The sequence below is a fragment of the Empidonax traillii genome, unplaced genomic scaffold (assembly GCF_003031625.1).
Source record: "Empidonax traillii isolate 1590-97213 ecotype Southwest subspecies unplaced genomic scaffold, ASM303162v1 scaffold156:size1289327, whole genome shotgun sequence".
NCBI lineage: Eukaryota > Metazoa > Chordata > Aves > Passeriformes > Tyrannidae > Empidonax > Empidonax traillii.
Genome location: NW_020955349.1, coordinates 1,217,885 through 1,235,999, shown reverse-complemented (window position 1 = coordinate 1,235,999; position 18,115 = coordinate 1,217,885). Strand labels below are relative to the sequence as shown.

General features: G+C 41.4%; 1 protein-coding gene across 1 annotated transcript in view; it reads left to right on the top strand.

Annotated features, from left to right (window-relative positions):
• Nucleotides 1–1,694: 1,694 nt before the first annotated feature.
• GFRA1 (GDNF family receptor alpha 1) overlaps nucleotides 1,695–18,115 on the top strand; it is a 141,895-nt gene continuing 125,474 nt past the window's right edge. The window contains exons 1-3 of the mRNA XM_027884895.1: nucleotides 1,695–2,189; nucleotides 3,285–3,587; nucleotides 4,679–4,762. Of these exons, the coding sequence (XP_027740696.1) occupies nucleotides 2,150–2,189; nucleotides 3,285–3,587; nucleotides 4,679–4,762 (427 nt within the window). The 5' untranslated portion in view covers nucleotides 1,695–2,149. The remainder of the gene's footprint in view (nucleotides 2,190–3,284; nucleotides 3,588–4,678; nucleotides 4,763–18,115) is intronic.

The following is an 18,115-nucleotide window of genomic DNA, read 5'->3' as shown; positions in this document are numbered from 1 at the left end:
TAAAAAGTGGCCTGGATTTCAGTCTTATTTTCAGTTGCTATACCCTGCTGTGAATGGTGCAGCTATTTCTGATGTAGACTTCTAAATAACAGGAGAATTATGCTACCTTTATATTAGATATACAGATAACTTCTATACAAAGCTTATCATGTGCCATAATGGTGTCAAAATTACCAGCGAAGAAGTAATCATCTCTGTATCACCCAGTTCAATTTATATTGAAGTGTTTGTGAGGCCAGCTCCTTTCATTAAATACCAGCTACTTGAAAGGCTGAAGCTGTCTTGGATCGTCAATGCTATCACCACCTTAGCACCTTCTAATTACCCTGAAATATTCTAGAAATCTGGTCTTCGTGTTTGTTTCTCCAGTTCTGTCCTTGTAGGAGCAGCAGATAATAGATTTTGTGACCATATAATGGTATGGGCCTCTTCTTCTGAAACAACCAAAACACGAAAGTTGTGACTTAATCAGTTGCAACTTGACATCACTATTAAACTTTGCCGGAAGAACCAGTACTCTGTGCAGGTTTTTTTGGGTTAAAAAAAGCCCCTTCTGTGACTGTTGCACTCTCTGTATATCCTGGCATATGCTAAGCTTTTAAATAAGTGTTTCTGAAGTACCTCACAACAGTTTAGCTCCATCTGCCATCCAGTTTTTGCTGTAAAAGTGGCCAGCCTGATCATCTCCCATCTCATGAGGCGAGGCAAACTCCTTTAGGCAAAATTTATTGCGAGGAGAGGCAAATTCCTCAAGTCAAATGGGCCAAATAGCTTGTTGACAAAACTGCCAAGAACATATATACTGACTTTAAAAAAAAAAAAAAAAAAAGACCAACCCAAACAACTGAACACATTTGGTTGCAGCTCGAACATAAAAACACCTGAATCAAATTTTCCACATATGAAAACAAGAAAATCTGGAAACTGATGCTATTTCAGGCTAATTGCATTTTGTTGGGTTTCGGGGGAGTGGTACATAGTAGCAACTGGGGGGAAAACCACTAAATAGTTCTCTGTTTGAACCATCTGTCACGAATATGGGACATATGTTCTCTTTGTTTATTCAGGAGCCAAGTGCAAGCCGATACACTCCGCTCGGCCTCGGCCGAGGGCTGGACCGCACGACGCACCGCAGGGATGCGGGTCCCGACTCGGCGAGCGCGGGGCTCGCCCGCCCCAACCAGGGATGCGGAGGAGGGACGGGCGGTGCCTCCGCCGCCCCCGGGTCGCTGCGGGACGCCCCGGGCTTCCCCCGCGGGCGGCGGGGCCCGCAGAGGGAGGCCGTGGCCGCCGATCACCCGCGGAGGGCGGGCGGGGACCGGGTCATCCCTGGGGCTGCCGCCTCTCCCCCGCCGCGCTCAGCGACCGCTCGGAAACGCTGCGGCTCCGCTCTGGGCGGCGGAACCGGAGGGGCCGCCCCTCCAGCCCGTACCCATTTCCCCCGCCAAACTTTGGCCGCCGCCGCTGCCGGCGGTGCCACCCGCGCCCACCCCCGCCCCGCCCCGCCCCGGCGGAGAGCGCCCCGCGCAGCCTGCGCGCCCCCCGCACCGCCCCGGCCCCGACAGGCGGTAAAGTTGCGGTCTGGGGGGGCTGAAGGGGCGAATTGCCTCGGTGTGGGGGGAGATCGGGGAGCAGCGGGTGCGGGGCTGAGCTGCGAGTCTCGGGTGTGCCCCCCGCCCTCCCTGCCGCCCGCCCCCCTCTGCTCTCGGTCCCTCCCTGGGAACAGGCGCTGCCCACCCAAGGAGGCGACCGGCGCTCCTGCCCCGCTGCCGCTCGCACAGACACAGACACACACTCACACATACACAGACTCACACAGATACACCCGTGCGTGCGCCTCTCGCTCCGCACGGGAGTCACTGCTGGTGCGTGCAGGTTGCTCAGACCTGAAATCTGAGGGAAAAGATCAGCGTTTGCGTCGCTGCTCCTGCCGCCGGTGGTGGTAGCGGTGAAGAGAAGAGGGGTTTGTGTTATTTGGTTTCTTTTTTTCTTTCCTTCTTTTTTTTTTTTTATACCCCCCCCGCTCTCCCCCATTCAATGGATCTGAACTTGGAGCCTTTGGACCTCGCTGGTTTTGGAATATCTACATGCTGATCCTTTTTATTGTGACACATCAAGTTATTTGGGGAAACCATCCGAAGACAGCAAGATGTTTCTCGTTCTCCTGTACTTCGCTTTGCCCTTAGTGGGTAAGTTGCTGGTGCCTGATTTCGGTCTGTACATCGCTTCATTAAGCAAAGCGTAGGGTTTATGGGATCGGGAGCCTGACGGTTGTCAGTCTATTGTTTAGGCAGAACAGTGAAGTTTCCAGTAGTTTTTATGGCTCTGTCTCACATCAGTTAGCCCGGTCCACATTTAAAGCTCTGTGAGGTTACAGACTTCGGTACTTGCCTGTCTTGCCTCTTGTTAAATTGGGTTCTCGCAAGTTACAGGGAAACTTTTCATTTAAATAAAATAACGCTGCCTGGGGAGGGTGGGGGGTGACAAGAGCCAGCTGAAGGATTACATCTTCACCTGCATCTGGCAGCCTGCCCGACTGCTAGTGGTTTACAGCCCAAACTGGTTTTCTTTCCACAGGAGATGTTTGCGTTGCCATCCGCATGTGTCTGAGGGAGCACGACAGGGGCACGATGGAGAGGAGAGAGTTAATGTAATTTGCTTTGTTCTCCTGCAAAAGCATCATGCGTGGAGAGAAATGGGGGGGGAAGAGAGGGGGAGAAGAGTAATAAATGCTACCTTTATACATATAGAATAAGCAAAAATGTGTACAGCCTTTAAAAAGTAACGCAAAGACAGGCTAATATCAATCAGTGAGGATACTTATCTCTCTGAGCGGGCTGTTCGTGGATGTAATTGAAATTACAGCAAAGCTCCTGTGGAAAGGGAGGCTGAATATTTAACCCCTCAGTTAAACCCTCGGATGGAGAGCTGATTTGTTTCACCAAAGTGGATCTATGGAATAACGTATGCCCGTTTTGTCAGGCACATTAACCCCTGTGGGTTTTCTTTCGTTTTTGTGTTTCCTCATAAATAAATACACCATCAGGGTTAAAACTGACCTTTTCCTTGGACTTCCCCAAAAAGTGGATATAAACCCTGTGTGGTTTTTTTTTTTCCTAAGGGGTAGCGTGAAGCCGGGTTTGCAGAGGTGCTGCCCGTGGGGTTTGGCTGCATGTGCTGCGTGAAGGAGGTGCCCGGTGCTTGCCAGATGCTGCTTTGGAGCCCCGGTTAAATCCGCCTCCTCCCTCAAGGAGTGTTTGTTGGTTTGTGTCTCCTCTCTGTAGATGTACTTCTGTGTGCAGAAGTGAGCGGGCTGCCTGGAGGGGACCGCCTGGACTGCGTGAAAGCCAGCGATCAGTGTCTGAAGGAGCAGAGCTGTAGTACTAAGTACAGGACACTGAGGCAGTGTGTAGCCGGCAAAGAGAGCAACTTCAGCCGGGCCACGGGCCTGGAGGCGAAGGACGAATGCAGGAGCGCCATGGAAGCCCTCAAGCAGAAATCCCTCTACAACTGCCGCTGTAAGAGGGGCATGAAGAAGGAGAAGAACTGCCTGCGCATTTACTGGAGCATGTACCAGAGCTTGCAGGGTACGTGGCAGAGCACAGAGCTGCCCTACTCCCCCCCGTGTGGGTTCGCAGCCGCTCCCACCCGCGGCTCAGCCCACCCCGGGCTCTGACCCCGGAGCTCGCATTGTGCTCTTCAGCTGCGGACTGAGGACCTTTCATCCGCCTCAAGGCCAGCTGCTGCTCCGTCTCCTGTTGTTGGGAAATCCACAATGAGAGTTTTCCTCCAGGGGACCCAGCTGACCTTTCCAAACCAGAGTCGAAAGATGAGGGCACTAGCATGTGCAAGAGCCACAAAAACAGTCATTTGGAGGCGTTTTCCTGATAGTATTAGAACTCATTAATTAGGACTCACCTAACAAGATCACAGGACGCTGGGAGTAGTTACTTAGCTTTTTGCTGAAAGTTAAATGTAATATGGAGCATTGGTTTAAGGAAAAGTTTATTTTTTTCCTTTCCTGTATTTCCCTGGGCATGCTGAGGCAGAAACAACCCCCCAAGTTTATGGATCCTGGAGGACTTAGATGTGCCAGTCAGAAGGGATGTGACACTGGTTGACTTGTAGCTTCTGTTTTCATATCACTTGCAGATTTCCCATAGTATATTGAGAACAGTCAGGTCCTCGTTTGAGAGACAGCATTTTTAGCCCTGTTTTGCTGTGGCCCTGGAGGTGAAGGTGCAGTCTTTCATTTCAGTGTGGTCTCCATTTAACTCCCTTTTTTTCTGCATCATAAAAAGTTCATCTTCCATTAGTATCTTGTTAGGAGTGTTTAGTTCCAAAGATACTAGTTTTTGGCTGTTACCTGGGCTTCTCTAAAAAAACAGCTCTGCCATGAGGGGGAATGAAGAGGGACACCCTTGCTTCTTTCCTGCTGGCATGAGATGGGACAGTCCCTATGATGTCACAGGCTGTCTCTGAAAATTATGACCTTATCCAAGGAGGAAGGAGAGAAAAGATCTAGTGACAGCTTCTTTCAGGTGTTTTTATAGATAAGTAGCCACTTAAACAGGTTGTAGGGGAGTACATTTTGCGGTTACAGAGTAAAAGTAAACAAACAAAAGCTTACCCTGAGTTCTTGTATAAGAAAAAAATCCAAATATTTTTTTGTCCTTAGGAAATGACTTGCTTGAAGATTCCCCTTATGAGCCAGTTAACAGCAGACTATCAGACATATTCAGGCTAGCACCAATGGTATCAGGTAAGCAGATTTAACATTCTTTAACTGATACTTGATTTTCTATTTGAATTATGGAACTTTCAAGCACTACTGTCATAAGTGAAAAGAAATGATAATGGCTTCCTGGATTTAGGAAGTTCATGATATAGTTGCACAAAAGAAAAGACTAATTGGTTTTGAAATAATAGTTAGATCTGAAAGAATGCTTGGCAGGATGGCAATTTGTATTCTTCTTGAGTCATTCTTGACAATAAATGCTAAATTTTCCTGTAGGTGGCAATCTGATTCCCTGCGTTCCCAATTTACAAATCAGTTCTTTTTTGGGAGTTTGGTCAGTGCAAGTTACCTCCTATTGACATGAGGGAAGATCAGAAGATAGATCTCTCTAATATTTGCATAAGGGAATGCTTTATAGTTTCATACAGTTTTGTTTAAAACAAAATTCAGAATTAAGGTTTGTCTTCTTTTCTGGAACTGCTGCCTGTTTAAAGAGCCTATTCACAGCTTCCTCCTTTTTCTGCCTTTTTTTTTTTTTTCCTTGATGTATGGCTGTCTTTTAGAACCTTTTTATCATATTTTGAATATGTTGCTTGGTGATTAAACTGTGACGTTTGTTCTTTATCTGCCTAAATTATACTCATTCTGGATCATATTGATTGAAAACACTATATTTTTTTGGGGGGGGAGGATTAGCACTCACTGGGGTTACAGGTTGGAGTAGAATTTCTTTTTAGGAGTTTCAGGAAGTCTTGTGAGGATGCAGTCTGTACTCAGGACATTTATTTGTTTAACTACATAAATTGAAGGTGCACGGTAGAGTGTGTAAATTGGACAGTGCTGAAGTGTAGTTAACTGACATGCTGTAGATCACCATTAGTAGATGGCTCTTTAAGAGAAAGAAAAGAAGACCAGAGAGAGTGGCTTGACCAATTTCCAGATGTACTTACACTTTTTAGGGCTCAAAGTCCCATTAAAAGCCACGGGGACTTAGGTTGTTAAGTATTTAATGGTAGAGATTTTCAAAGGCCTATAGATACATAAAATGTAGGTAACTGCCCATCGGGATTTTCAGAAAGGACTAAGTGATTTAAATAGGCGTTAGATGCCCAGGCAGTTTTGAAAATTCTAAGTGCTTAATGCATCTCTAGGTATCTTAATGCTTTTGAAAATCGTCCCTTTAGTCACTTTTCAAAATGTGACTTCAGATCCTCATCCCATATATCTTTTGAAAGCATTATCCTGATTTTTGGGGCAATTCTGTTGGAGAAATGGGAGAGTGCAAAGATTAATCTCAGAATAATCTTTATTTTTTATTGCTTAAAACTCCAACTTAATACAAAGTGAAGACAAAATCAATGCAGAGGAGTTCCAGGCAGTTTTCTCAAAATTTATGATCAGCCTGCCCAGGGCCAAATTGTAAGCTACCTCAGCAGCTTTATGATCTCCATAGAAATACCCTATATGCATTCTGCCTTTGTTATTTTTTAGCTTCCCCATTTACTTGCAAAGTAATTGTCTTAAAAATGTAATAATTTTTTGCAATACCTGTTCAGTGCAGCAGTGAAATAAGACATAGTTTGCCAACTGCTGATGTCCATCCTACCACAGTCTTTTCAGATGGTGTTGGACTGGTTAGGACTCATTCTGTGTTAATTAGTGCACCCAAAAATTGCTGTGCATTGGATCAGAAGTTTCAGGTTTACAAGGATGGGAGGCCTGGATTCGCAGGGAGCAATAAACAAAAGTGGTAATCCAGTGGAAAAACACCAGTATTTGAAAGTATTGTCAACTGAAGGAAAAAGATTAGCAAAAGCGTTTTTCTTATCGTCATGGTTACTATTGCATGTTACACTCCCTAAAGCTGCCTAGTTCTAGAGATTTTTTGCAGCGCTCTGCAAATACCCCAAGCAGCAGAACTTTGTAAGATTTCTGGATCTTGATTAGAACAAACAGAAAAAAATCCCAGTACAAGTACTGTTGGCAGGGATTTCATAACTGTCTTTCTGCTGATGTGGTCAGTGTGTTCATAGATGTTGCTGCAGTATTCCCTCTCATTAAAGTTGTCTGGGTGTAAGTGAAAGCAGTGATTAACCCTTTCATATCACTAAGGCCACTCTGTGATACTCTGAGAAATGAAGGACAGTTTAGTTAAAGTCGATGTATTTTTATACTGAAAGATGTTAAAAAATGCATCTTCTATGGAAACAGGATGCCACGTTTTCTTTAATTCAAGCATCAATATGTTGATTTAAAACCAAAATCAGAAATATGTTGCTAAACCTGTTAGCCAGTTAGAATTTTCTCCCTAGATCCTGTTACGTTAATGTAACAAATCATGTTCCATTGTTCCATCCATGTTAATGGATGCAGTCTTGTTACTAAGGTAAAGCATCTGTATTTTTAAGTGGTCTACATTAGAGAGGGGCAGGTGGTGTGGTCAGTCTAGAACTAGAAGGAAAAGATAAGCATTCTATATAAAATTTAAAACAATGTCCAAAGACATGGAGAAGAAATATGTAACTCACTAAATTATTTACTGTACTATCAGCTGTTAAAAGCAGGTTATCAGTATTTAATTAATAATAATAATAATAATAATAATAATAAGCATGATTTCTGCATTTGAATACAAAGTTTACAAGGAAATTATAATTTATTAAAAAAATAATTGCTCACAGGACTCACAGGAATGTGAGTTCAGTTTTCGGGTTCCTTGTAATGATGTATCCTGAGTATTCAAGGATATTTCCTTCCTTTCCATCTGTATTTTAAAGTTTGTAATTTAGCTTCTATAAAGTGACTCTTCACATGGCCAAAGCCTGGACTGTGACCCTTCCTAGTTGAAGGACTGGGCTGTCTTGGTTTTTTGGTGTATCCAAGTTTGAATTTTCTTTATAACTACACTGTCTTATGTGGTGCTTCTGCCTCAAGGGTGTGAATTTCTTGCTGTTAGGCAGCTCTTCAAATTACTGACGACTTGTGTGTATGTTCTAGAGGGTAACAGATTTGGGTTAGTTATTATGACGTAAAGATTTTGCTTAAGCAGACATTTTTTGCTTGAACCTTTACAACTTCTGAGAGGTGAAAACATTTTAAGGTCATTGACTTCTGTCACAACTACAGGAAATGCAAAATCTGTTGATGGGATTTCAGAGGTGAGTTTCACAGTAAATTAAAAATAGATGCTTCAATTAGTTACTTCTTAAAGCTGTCTATGGCTTTTTACTACCTGAAGAACAGTTTGCCCTAAATTTGTGTTGTTTCTGACATTGAGCCGTGTAAGTGGAAGATATATTATTATTATTATTTTGGTATCAGCTGATACACTGTAGTGGTCATCCCTGGCGTGTTGTAAGAAAATATCCTGCATAAAAACTGTAGCTGCATAAACCCTGCAAAAATTCTTTACAAAATAATGTCTCTGAAATGTGTCATACACATCAACACAAAAGGAAGAGCCACTACCTCTGAATAAAATGCCTTAAGCTGTATCTGTGAAGTGGTGTAAATAGAATCCTGAGTGTTACAAAGGGTTGGCTATTTAGATCAACCCGTTTAAGATGACATCATGCTCTCCTCCCATGGATTCACTTTTAAGTTGCCTGGTTGTTCACAGGCTTATTATCCCATTGTTCAGCTTTGCGAATCTTTCCTTCTTTTTCATCTGTTATGTTCAGAAGTAATTCTAAAGGACAGACTACATAAATCAGAACATTTCTTAAAACATGCAGGGTTTGCTGTTAGTCTGTGGAGAATTGGTTTGGTTACGTGCTGCTGGTTTCCAGTTGCTAAAACACAAGACAGGTAGAAATCAATTATTTTGCCAGTATTTCTTGTTAGTGCAGTAAACTGTTTTTGAGAAGTGCCTTTTGTATCATTAATAAATGAGAGACAGAAAATGGCTCATATGATTTTATGTCAAAAGGAGTATTTCCTGATTCTGCTGTTCTCCTCAGAGGCTGTTTACTCTAAAAACTCTAACAATCTGTTGTAGAAAGTGCCCTGAGACTTTTATTTAGAAAAGAGTGTATTTTATATTTATTAAGGGAGTCTAGTAAATTAAAAACAAGAATTCAGTAGACAGCACACAGGGCTTCTTTCTGGAGTGTATCATTCCACATTAGGACATGGGTAATGAAGTTAGCATGTTTGACTTGCATACTGAATAAGCTGCAAGACAAACAAACAGTTATGGTTAATAAGTGGCCTTTTGTTGTGTGTAAAAAGTTGAGACTGTAAAAAGTTAGGAGTGCTGGGATTGTCAGGAGTGTGTGTACTGGTGGCTGTTACACTCTATAGGATGTAGGAAGATGTCTCCCCTCTAGGATCTCACTGTTGCTCAGAGAATGTGGGCTGGTTAGTAGTTCTATCTTCATCTTCCTTTGAATTTTTCCTAGTCTTTCAGGCATCCTCTAGAGTTGACATCCACAAATCAGAAGGTTAATTGTGGGAAAGAATGAACCAGCGTGCGAAACACTTCCTTTGGGATGTGACAGACTTTTACAAGGGGGATAGTTCCCTGTCCCCAGCATAAAACCTGCTCTGAGTATTGATGACAACTGCCTGACCCCTCCCCATTAATTTTTTCTTCTCGGGGTTGGGGTAGAGACGTCACTGAGGATGGACTGCAAGTGTTTACTTTGGAAAAGTTGCCATCATCAAGGGTGAGGGAGGAAGGCTGGGGCTTTTCAATCAGAATTCTCAGGTTTCAGGAAACAGAGCTTCTTTTTTCGTGTGCTCCTCCTTTATACCTTCTTGTTCTGCTACTTCTGTAAAGAGGGGTTGTAGAATTAGAACAAGTTGTGCTGGAGTGAATCAATTTCCCCCAAACTTTCATAACCCCAAAATTCTTTTAATCAAGAGTGGAATGTTTCCCCATTGATTTTTGTTTTGTAGTTCTTGATCTAATGTAAGAGCTGTGTTCTGGGTAACAGGTCCCTGACACTTTAATTATTATTTACTTACTTTTTCTTACCCAGTAAATTACTTTTCTTTTGTAGAAGCCATATATAGCATTTTTCAGATTGTTTATTGGAAAGATACGTTAGTCTGTGTCCTAGCCAAGGGATTCACTGCTTTTTCCTTTTGGGGTTTGTGGCATGTGAATTAGTGGCTTCTCCCATGAATTAATACTGTATGACATTCCCAATTCCCATTGCCTGAGGCCTCTAATCCTGTTTTCTGTTCCTAAATCTGCATGTTTTTCAGATGCCACATATTTTTCTAATTTAACACTATGTCTTTTTATGACACTTTTGTAAGATTATTTGAGGTGCCACGTTTCTACAGAGGCAATTTAATTTACAAAATATTGAAAATGTTGATTTCTCTTGACTCTTTACAGTGCTCTTATTAGCCTTGACCTCCCATATCACTGCAGTTCAGTTAAAAAAGCCAAGATATTTCATGTTAGTTACCTTTGCACATACAGCCACGTTCATGAACAGTAAACCAAATCTTATTGGGTTATATATATATATATATATATATATATATATATATATATATATATATATATATATAAAATATACTGGTTTTACACAAATGCAGACTAACTCTTTTTTCTCCAGTGAGAATTTATGTCCTGTTGCAAGAAAAAAAAAACAAACAACCCAGGCATCTATTTTAGCTGCATTTAACAAAATGAAAATAGTTTGATAAAAATAAATCTAATGTGAACGTGTCCAGTGTTTGTATTCTCTGACATTTCTGTCTGCAGAATTTCTTTGCAGAGACAACTAGGCTGGCTTCCAGTCAGATAAGTTATCGAGGGTGCATAGATACCAGATTTCCACTTCTGCATTTTTATAATCAGATTGGACTTCACACAAAAGAAAATCACTTTGGTGACTGTTGGCTTGCAGGAGCTCTTTGAATTTCCTGTTTTCTGCATTTCTGGAAGCTAGATCTGATTATGAGCAGGGAATTAAGTACCTTGCTGAAGTAACTGATTGACTGGCCTATAAAGGCAGTGCCTATGCACTTTACCTTCAGCAGGATCACGAATAGGCCTTGAAAATAGGAGTATGTAAGTAGTTTCATCGTAGTGCACATTACTTTCAGTGGTAAGATTATTGGAACCTTTTTTGCTAATTTTTTTTTTTTTTGAAGAGCTGTAAAACAGAAGAAAAGGTCTTTGTTCCTGAAGTATTTAAAATGCACAGCTTTGAGGAAATGTAAAGCTTCTGGTTGTCCAAGTGATCTAGGCAGGCTTTGTCAACCTGTTTAAAAATGGGGAAACAAGATGAAATCCATTCCATGGAAGGAGGAAGCATCTGGTGATACAACACAGACATGTAAGCATATACACTCAGCATCTACATTAATGCTGAGAGTAGTAAGAGATAATAATTAGGAGGAAACTCGGAGAGGAGCAGTATTTTCCTGGAGCCTCAAAGGAAAGTGTTGGGACATGTTCTGTTGAATAAGCATGGCCAGGTAGTTTGTTACCATGTATAATGTGTACAGTGGACCACATCTTCTCTGGAGCAGCACTTTTGGAGAGGGGGTGGAATTGCTGTCCCGCGATGTGCTTTGCAGGAAAGCCTCAGTTATGGTGTGTGGGGGGTCATATATTAAATGAAAAATGCCTGTGCACTTTTGGCAGCAGATTGTATATTCTTGCTTCCTGTTACAGGCCAGCTTTATGGCTTACTGAAGTGCCACCTGAGTTCCTCTGAAGCAGAGCGCAGAGAGGTATTAGTGAGATTGTGAGGAGAGATCAGGTGTTTGTCACTGGGGAGGGAAGCAGAATCCAGTTACCTGTGGGGAGAGGTACCACCATTCCAGGGATGTGATGAGCAGGAAGAGGTGTGGGCTGCTGGGCACCTCAGAAATGCAGAACTGGCCAGATTCCTGGTTCTGTCAAGTATCTACAGACTGCTGTGCCACAGGGGTGAGTGGTTGGACACAGTGAGCCTGCTGATGGGGCAGCTGAAGGCGTGACATGGTGAGAGAAATAGCCCGTGGTTCACACAGTGAGGTGGCAGTTCTGCAGTGACACAGGTGTTGTGAGGAACTGGTGCAGAAGAGAAGGCTGCACTGAGCACTCATTTTTATGGCAGTCTTCCTTGTCAGGCTCATGAAATGCCTTGTCTGAAAACTGTGTCCCCTGGTGAAACCACGAGAACAGCATCCTGCAGCGTTCTGTCTCTTGATGGCACAGCAAGGTGCAGTTTATGGCAGGTGATTTGCATATTGGCTCTTTAGATTTTAAAATATTTTAAAACTTTTTGTTGTTGTTGTCGTTGTTTGTAACCGCATTTGTATTTGACTCTCGGGGATAACTTCGACAGTCTTGGAAAAGCCACTGGTATCTGTCAGGAGTTTGACAGTATGTTAAAAATGCTGAGAGTGAAATGCTTGTATGTAACGAAAAAAAGAATTTCTGGATTTCAAGGCAGGTACTTTATTTGTGATAAGTCTCCAACATTTCTTATTTTAAGGTGTACATTATACTGTTTTAACTGTAGGAATGCGTTCATAGCTTTTGTTTTTAGAAATGTGACTGGTTTTGTTCGCGAGAAGTAATTCTGTAATTTATTTTGTGTTATTTTTGGTGGTGTTTTTTAATTCTTGCATTTTCCGTGGATGATACTAATGCAGCAACAATGCTGTCAGTATAGTTAGGGCATTAACACAATGAAGTTATTTTTGGAATAGTTCTTTAGTTACTATGATGCTTTGACAGTTTTTATAAGTGTCAGGCTATTGTCCTGTACAATCTGCACTCAGCTTGAAATTTAACATGAGAGAGGCATGACACAAAGTGTAATGGCATAGAGATAGCTCTTCCTGCATAGAAATTTAAAGAAATGATGGGTTGTAAAGAGAATTGAAGATATCAAGCAGTTTGAGTAGGAACCCATAAATAAAGATGAATTTCTGCATTCAGTGGTTACATTATTTTATCACTGTCTAGTGTCCATAAAATGCATCTTCCCATTAACGTTTTGTCAAGCAGCTGATGAGGTTCAGAAGTGTTAAAAGCTTCCATGCTCTTCTTTTTAAAGTTTCCACCCTAAATTCATTACTAAAGCTCAGTTCAGCAAACCCAGAAATAGCTGTTTTTCTCCCTCCTCCACTGGAGACAGCACAGTGATTCTCCCTCCTCCCCAGTCCCACAACCTCCATCCACTGCTGGTGTTTTTTGGGTTTGCAGTCAGGCTAGTGCTGACCACTGCTGTGACCTCATACCCCAACTCATTCCTGCTTTGACATATCTTTTCAATACTGCCATCCCTTCTTTGATTGTCAGCTTTGTTCTCTCTGAACTGTAACTCCTCCAGCTGTAGGACTTCAGGGGTTTCTTCCTCTGTCACGGCAGCACGGAGTGCCTCTGCTTTCCACCTCAGCTACTCTCTTCTCAGAAATCTGATTGCACTTTTTCCCATTCCTTTTTACGGCAATCTTGTCTTCCCTCTCCTGCCTGATGTCACAGCTTTGCGCTCTGCCTCTGCCCCTACCCTGCTCTCCTGTTCTCCATTGCCCCAGTGCCTCCCTGTCCTCCCTTGTCCAGTACTTCTGGTGAAACAACACCTTCTGTGCTCTTTGCAAGCTTTGGCTGGGCTTGTTTTTACCCAACATTCTCCAGTTTTTTCTCAACTGGAGAATGGAATGGTTGTTCAATTTACAGTTGTGAAGAATTTGAGGTGTGGTCTAATGTAAGGAATTGTTCCTGAGTGAAGGAACTGACAAAGCCAGGTATCCTACCAGAGTCCTCCATCCCCTGGATGCCACGCCGTTTTTGGGAGTGTGGCATGACTGCATGGCAGGCGGGTTCCCTCTTGGAATGGCTCAGAGACAGAGGCGACACGTCAGGCAAGTCTACTTGGGTCTAAAATTGTGGTTTTTTATAAAATTTGTAAGAACTTCACGTTCATTCCTCTGTCAGATTTGTTAAAGTATGTCTTACGGATTAAAAAAATCACTAGAAGCTGCAGGGATGTGGAGAACACAGAGACTAATATTCAGTTTACTTACACTTCCTTGAAAAATCATGATTAAAAAAGCAGATATGGTTCCTGTCATATCGTTAAGCATTAGACTGTGACATATCTCATTCTAGTCTCATAAAACATCTAGTGTGTCATGATAGTGATATAAATAAACATGCAGTGGACTTGAAACGTACAGGCAATTAAATACAGTCGATGGCTGGCAGTTGTATCAGATAATTGAACATCTCGGGATGCTCAAAATGAGAGATAACTCATGCATTTATGTTAGTTGGCAGGAAGATTATTTATTCAGATTTAGGAGTGTAACAAGAAAGAAAGGACCCATCCAGAAGCTGTTATGTGTTAACACATATATTGCACTTGACTATTTGGATGGTACCACATTGTGTTTACAAATAACACTGTATTTTTAGAGTGTTCTTCTTCTGCAGATGGAATGTTTTTAGGATTAATGATTAACTTTTGCTGATGTTTGTTGTCATGAGGTCATAAACAAGATTAAGAAAGGCAATACTAACATTTGGCAGTAGTTTCAGAGAATTCACGTCCAAATTGACTTCTCCAGACTTGCTGCTTGTTACAGAGTGCAGTGTGTTCTGCACAGCAGTGGCTTTGCATTAATGAACACTTAAGCAGCAGATTAAAATGTCTCTTTAAAAAATAGGTTAGGATTATATAATAACACAATTCTGGGATACTAATAGCAGTGAAGATGATTTTATTGAGCAGATTAAGTGCAATTAGATCTCAACTATGGAATATTTAAATACAATACCAGATCAGACTCCAGCCCCTGCAGCTTTACTTGCTTTCCCTCACACCCACAGGATCAGCACCTGACAGCAAAGTAAATTATAATTTTTATTGTAGTTCATTTTATATTGCCATGGGAATGTACATCATGTTATCCATTAGGACCCAGACAAACATGACTTTTTTCCACATACACAGTTATGAAACAAGCCATGATTGAAGACAGCGAGGTGTCGGCGGTATTTGAAATTCTATTAGAAATTGATACATTTGCTTGTCAGGTTTCTTTAAAGGATTGCATGGATAAGAACTGCCTATAGTATTCTCATAGGAAAAGTCATGGAAATTATAGCTTTAGAATCAACCCATACAGACTGAGAAATGGTGTCAATTCTTTCTCTGATAATCTATTTTCTTAATTTTAGTCTCCCAAACAGTGAAATAAATACACAAACTTGCAGTTGTGTTGATACCACTTGTGACCTGATAAAGTAAACTGCTTTGATCTTCTGAGAGGTCAAACTGTGTGTGATTCTAAGCAAACATTCCCCCAGGCTGCTGATGTGTGAGATGTTTCTTCCCCTTGCCAAACATCCTACCTTTGCAATAGAAAATTAAAGGAGACTTGCAAAAAAATGTGTGGTGTGTTAGTGTATTAAATCTTGTCTATAAATTGTTGTGAGAATTGTTGAATACAGGGCTTGGTGATGTGTTTATTTTATTTTATTTTTTTTTAATTTTTGCATAGTTAAAAATATCTAGACAGCTTTCTTTGGGGTTGAGTAGAAAGTAAATGTATTAACTCTGGCTGTGTTAATGTTTAGGGAGAAAGGCATACAATGTTCTTTAATTTGGTAAATAAACAATTATTTGGCTCTGACTTGGAGCTCCGTTTAGTTTTTTAAAACATTTCTACTCTACAGCCAAAAATATCTTATCTGCGTGCCCTTGACCTTTCTCTATGAGCTGTGGGAAGATTCAAAAGCACAAATAGAATAAATTTAGAATTAGCCTATTTGAAGAAAAATGGTACCAAATACCTTAGCTCTGTGCAAATTGGAATTGTCAGTCCTACATGTCCAGCCTGGCAGAGCTGAGCAGAGCACCCTGCTGCTCCACAGGGCTCTGGGAACCCTGGAAATGGGAAGGGAGTTCATTTTTTTCATTCCCTGCTCACCCCTTCCCTTCCTTGCAGAAGGTGCCAATTATAATTGACGGTTTCTAACTCAGTTATCTATCCCTTAACATTCCCCTTCCCCCCCCAGCTTGCTCTGTGGGGTTCACCTTTCAGCTGCATAAATACATGACCCTCTTGGGCTATATTTGAACTAGTGACTAAAAGGTGAGGCTGTCACTGTGTGACAGACATTGTCAGTGACATCACCACAGCCACAAGCGGTGAGTAATTGTGATGGTTGGGGTTTATTTATTCATTAGGGAAAGTGGTGGTGTTTGGGTATCCCAGAGGTTACTGGGATACTTCTGAGAGCAGGTGACTTGTAGTGATACCTGCTGCAAGCAGCCACTGTGTAGTGTTCTTACCTGCTTTAAATCACTGAATAAGACAGAGAATGGGTCACTTGTGGGGCTGTCACCTTTAGGGCTTAGCTACTGCATTGCTCTGCAGTAATTACACAGTCTGATACTAGCTGTCATTTATGCTAATTGCAGATAAACTTATAAATTCCTCAATTTATTAAAAAGAGAGTTACCTCCTTCCTGTTGCAGTAAGTCAAGGATTTAAATGTTGCAAAATTTCGGTCCTGGTTTAGAGGGGAAAATGTCATCCTAAAAATCTTCACAATATTAATACTTTGTCAGGCTAGGAAAACAGTGGTGTTTGTAGTATTGCAACTGTACGTACTGATTTTAACAATTATTTTAAATTAACTCAGTGGTTTAAATATGTATTTAATCCTGCATAACCAGACATAATGAAACTAAAGTCATGCTTAAAAAATAATCAGTTAGTGACTGTACCTAGGACACTAACAGGAGGGAAAAGAAATTAATCTCATAAATGGCATAAATGTTTTTCTGTAGAGCTGTTCTCATTAGGATCTTCAGGAAAAAAAAGTCATGGATGTCTGTAACGCAGGCAGTATGCAACATCTGGTTTAGACTGTGAGGAGAAATGTGATTTACAAGTACAGAATGACTTATTCTGTCTCAGAAAATAAAATAAAACCAATAGTTAGCTCCCTCTGAGCACTAATACCTGCTTATTGAGGGATTGCATTGTAGGAGTCAATATTCAAGCTTGCAGAACACTTAAAGTGACGGGTTTCTGTCTGTAGCCAGACTGAGAAATATAATAAATGATTCTGGACCTGGACTGTGGTGAGAAGAGCTACTTCCCACTGCAGCTTTCAGAGTGGGAGATGTGTCAAGTGCTCGTAAGAGATAGCTCCTCTATCTACCGAGCAGGTTGTACTTCTATGGCAAAGAGTGTTGCTGATAGATTAGGGTGACAATTCATAGAGTTCCTGAGCATGAATGCTACATGTTGAACAAGATCAGAGTCTCAAGGAGCATGTCATAGAGAATTAAGGCTTAACATTATCCCTCCTCCCGGTTTTCAGAATTTTAAAGGGATTTCTAATATTTGAAAATTGTTTAAACTCAGAAAACCTTGGTATTTCAGAGTATTACTTTACAAATCATGTTTTCCCCAGATTGTAGCTGAGTGCAGTGGTCTAATTCTGGGTAATGACTTTCTGTTGTGTGAAATGATCCAATGGCAGAAAAGTATTTTGATAAAATTCTAGAAATCACTGTGCATATTGGGAATGATTTATTAGGCTTCAGCAGGAAAGCTAGAAAGGTTATTTTAGAGGTGATAACTTCTGAAATGTGTATTATTAGTGTGCAGTAAATGTATTATTTTGAACTGTTTAAAGGGTGGCAAAAGTATTAAAATGCGTCTCTTAAATCACTCTACAGCTGTTTAGAGACAAAGTTTTGGCTGTCTGCCCAAAATGCTGTACAGTAGGTATTTGGGAGGAAGAGAAGGTTTCTTTGAGGTATTTTTGCCACTAGGGGAACCCCTGCTGTTCACATTTCTTCTGTATTTGTTCACATTTCTTAGGTATTTGAAGTACCCCCGATTTGCTTGAAATGACTGAGTTCACCTGGAAGGTGTGTGGGGGTGTGCTGGTATTTGTTGTGGAAGATCATTTGGAGTTTAATTGTGAAATGAAGTGTTTATCTGTTTCACATGATGACACACCCAAGTGTTAGCCCAGGTTTTTTCTCTTCACACCTAACACTCCCGTGAGGAGCTGTGAGGTTTGAAAAAGATGAGGCTGAGTTAATTTTCTTGACTGTTCTACCCCTAGTTGTTTTAAGACTTGAGTGAATAGGTGCTGACAGGACTTCAGCTTTTTTCGTATTAAATGTAAAAGCAGAGCTAATGTATATTTGGCAGACACAAGCACTTTGGAGGTCAGGAAACTTACGACTTTAGCTTTTTCTCTCTTGGGCAGTTCCTTTCTGACACAGGCTTGAAATGACATTTAAACACTCCTTTTCCAGTATGTGGTCTGAATCAATGCCCTAGCAGTGCCTAAGATCACCTTTACTTATGTAGTTAAAATCTGATTAATGCAAGTATTAAAGGGAAAGTTAAGGTACAAACACAGCTCTGGTTCTGGGCCTGGCT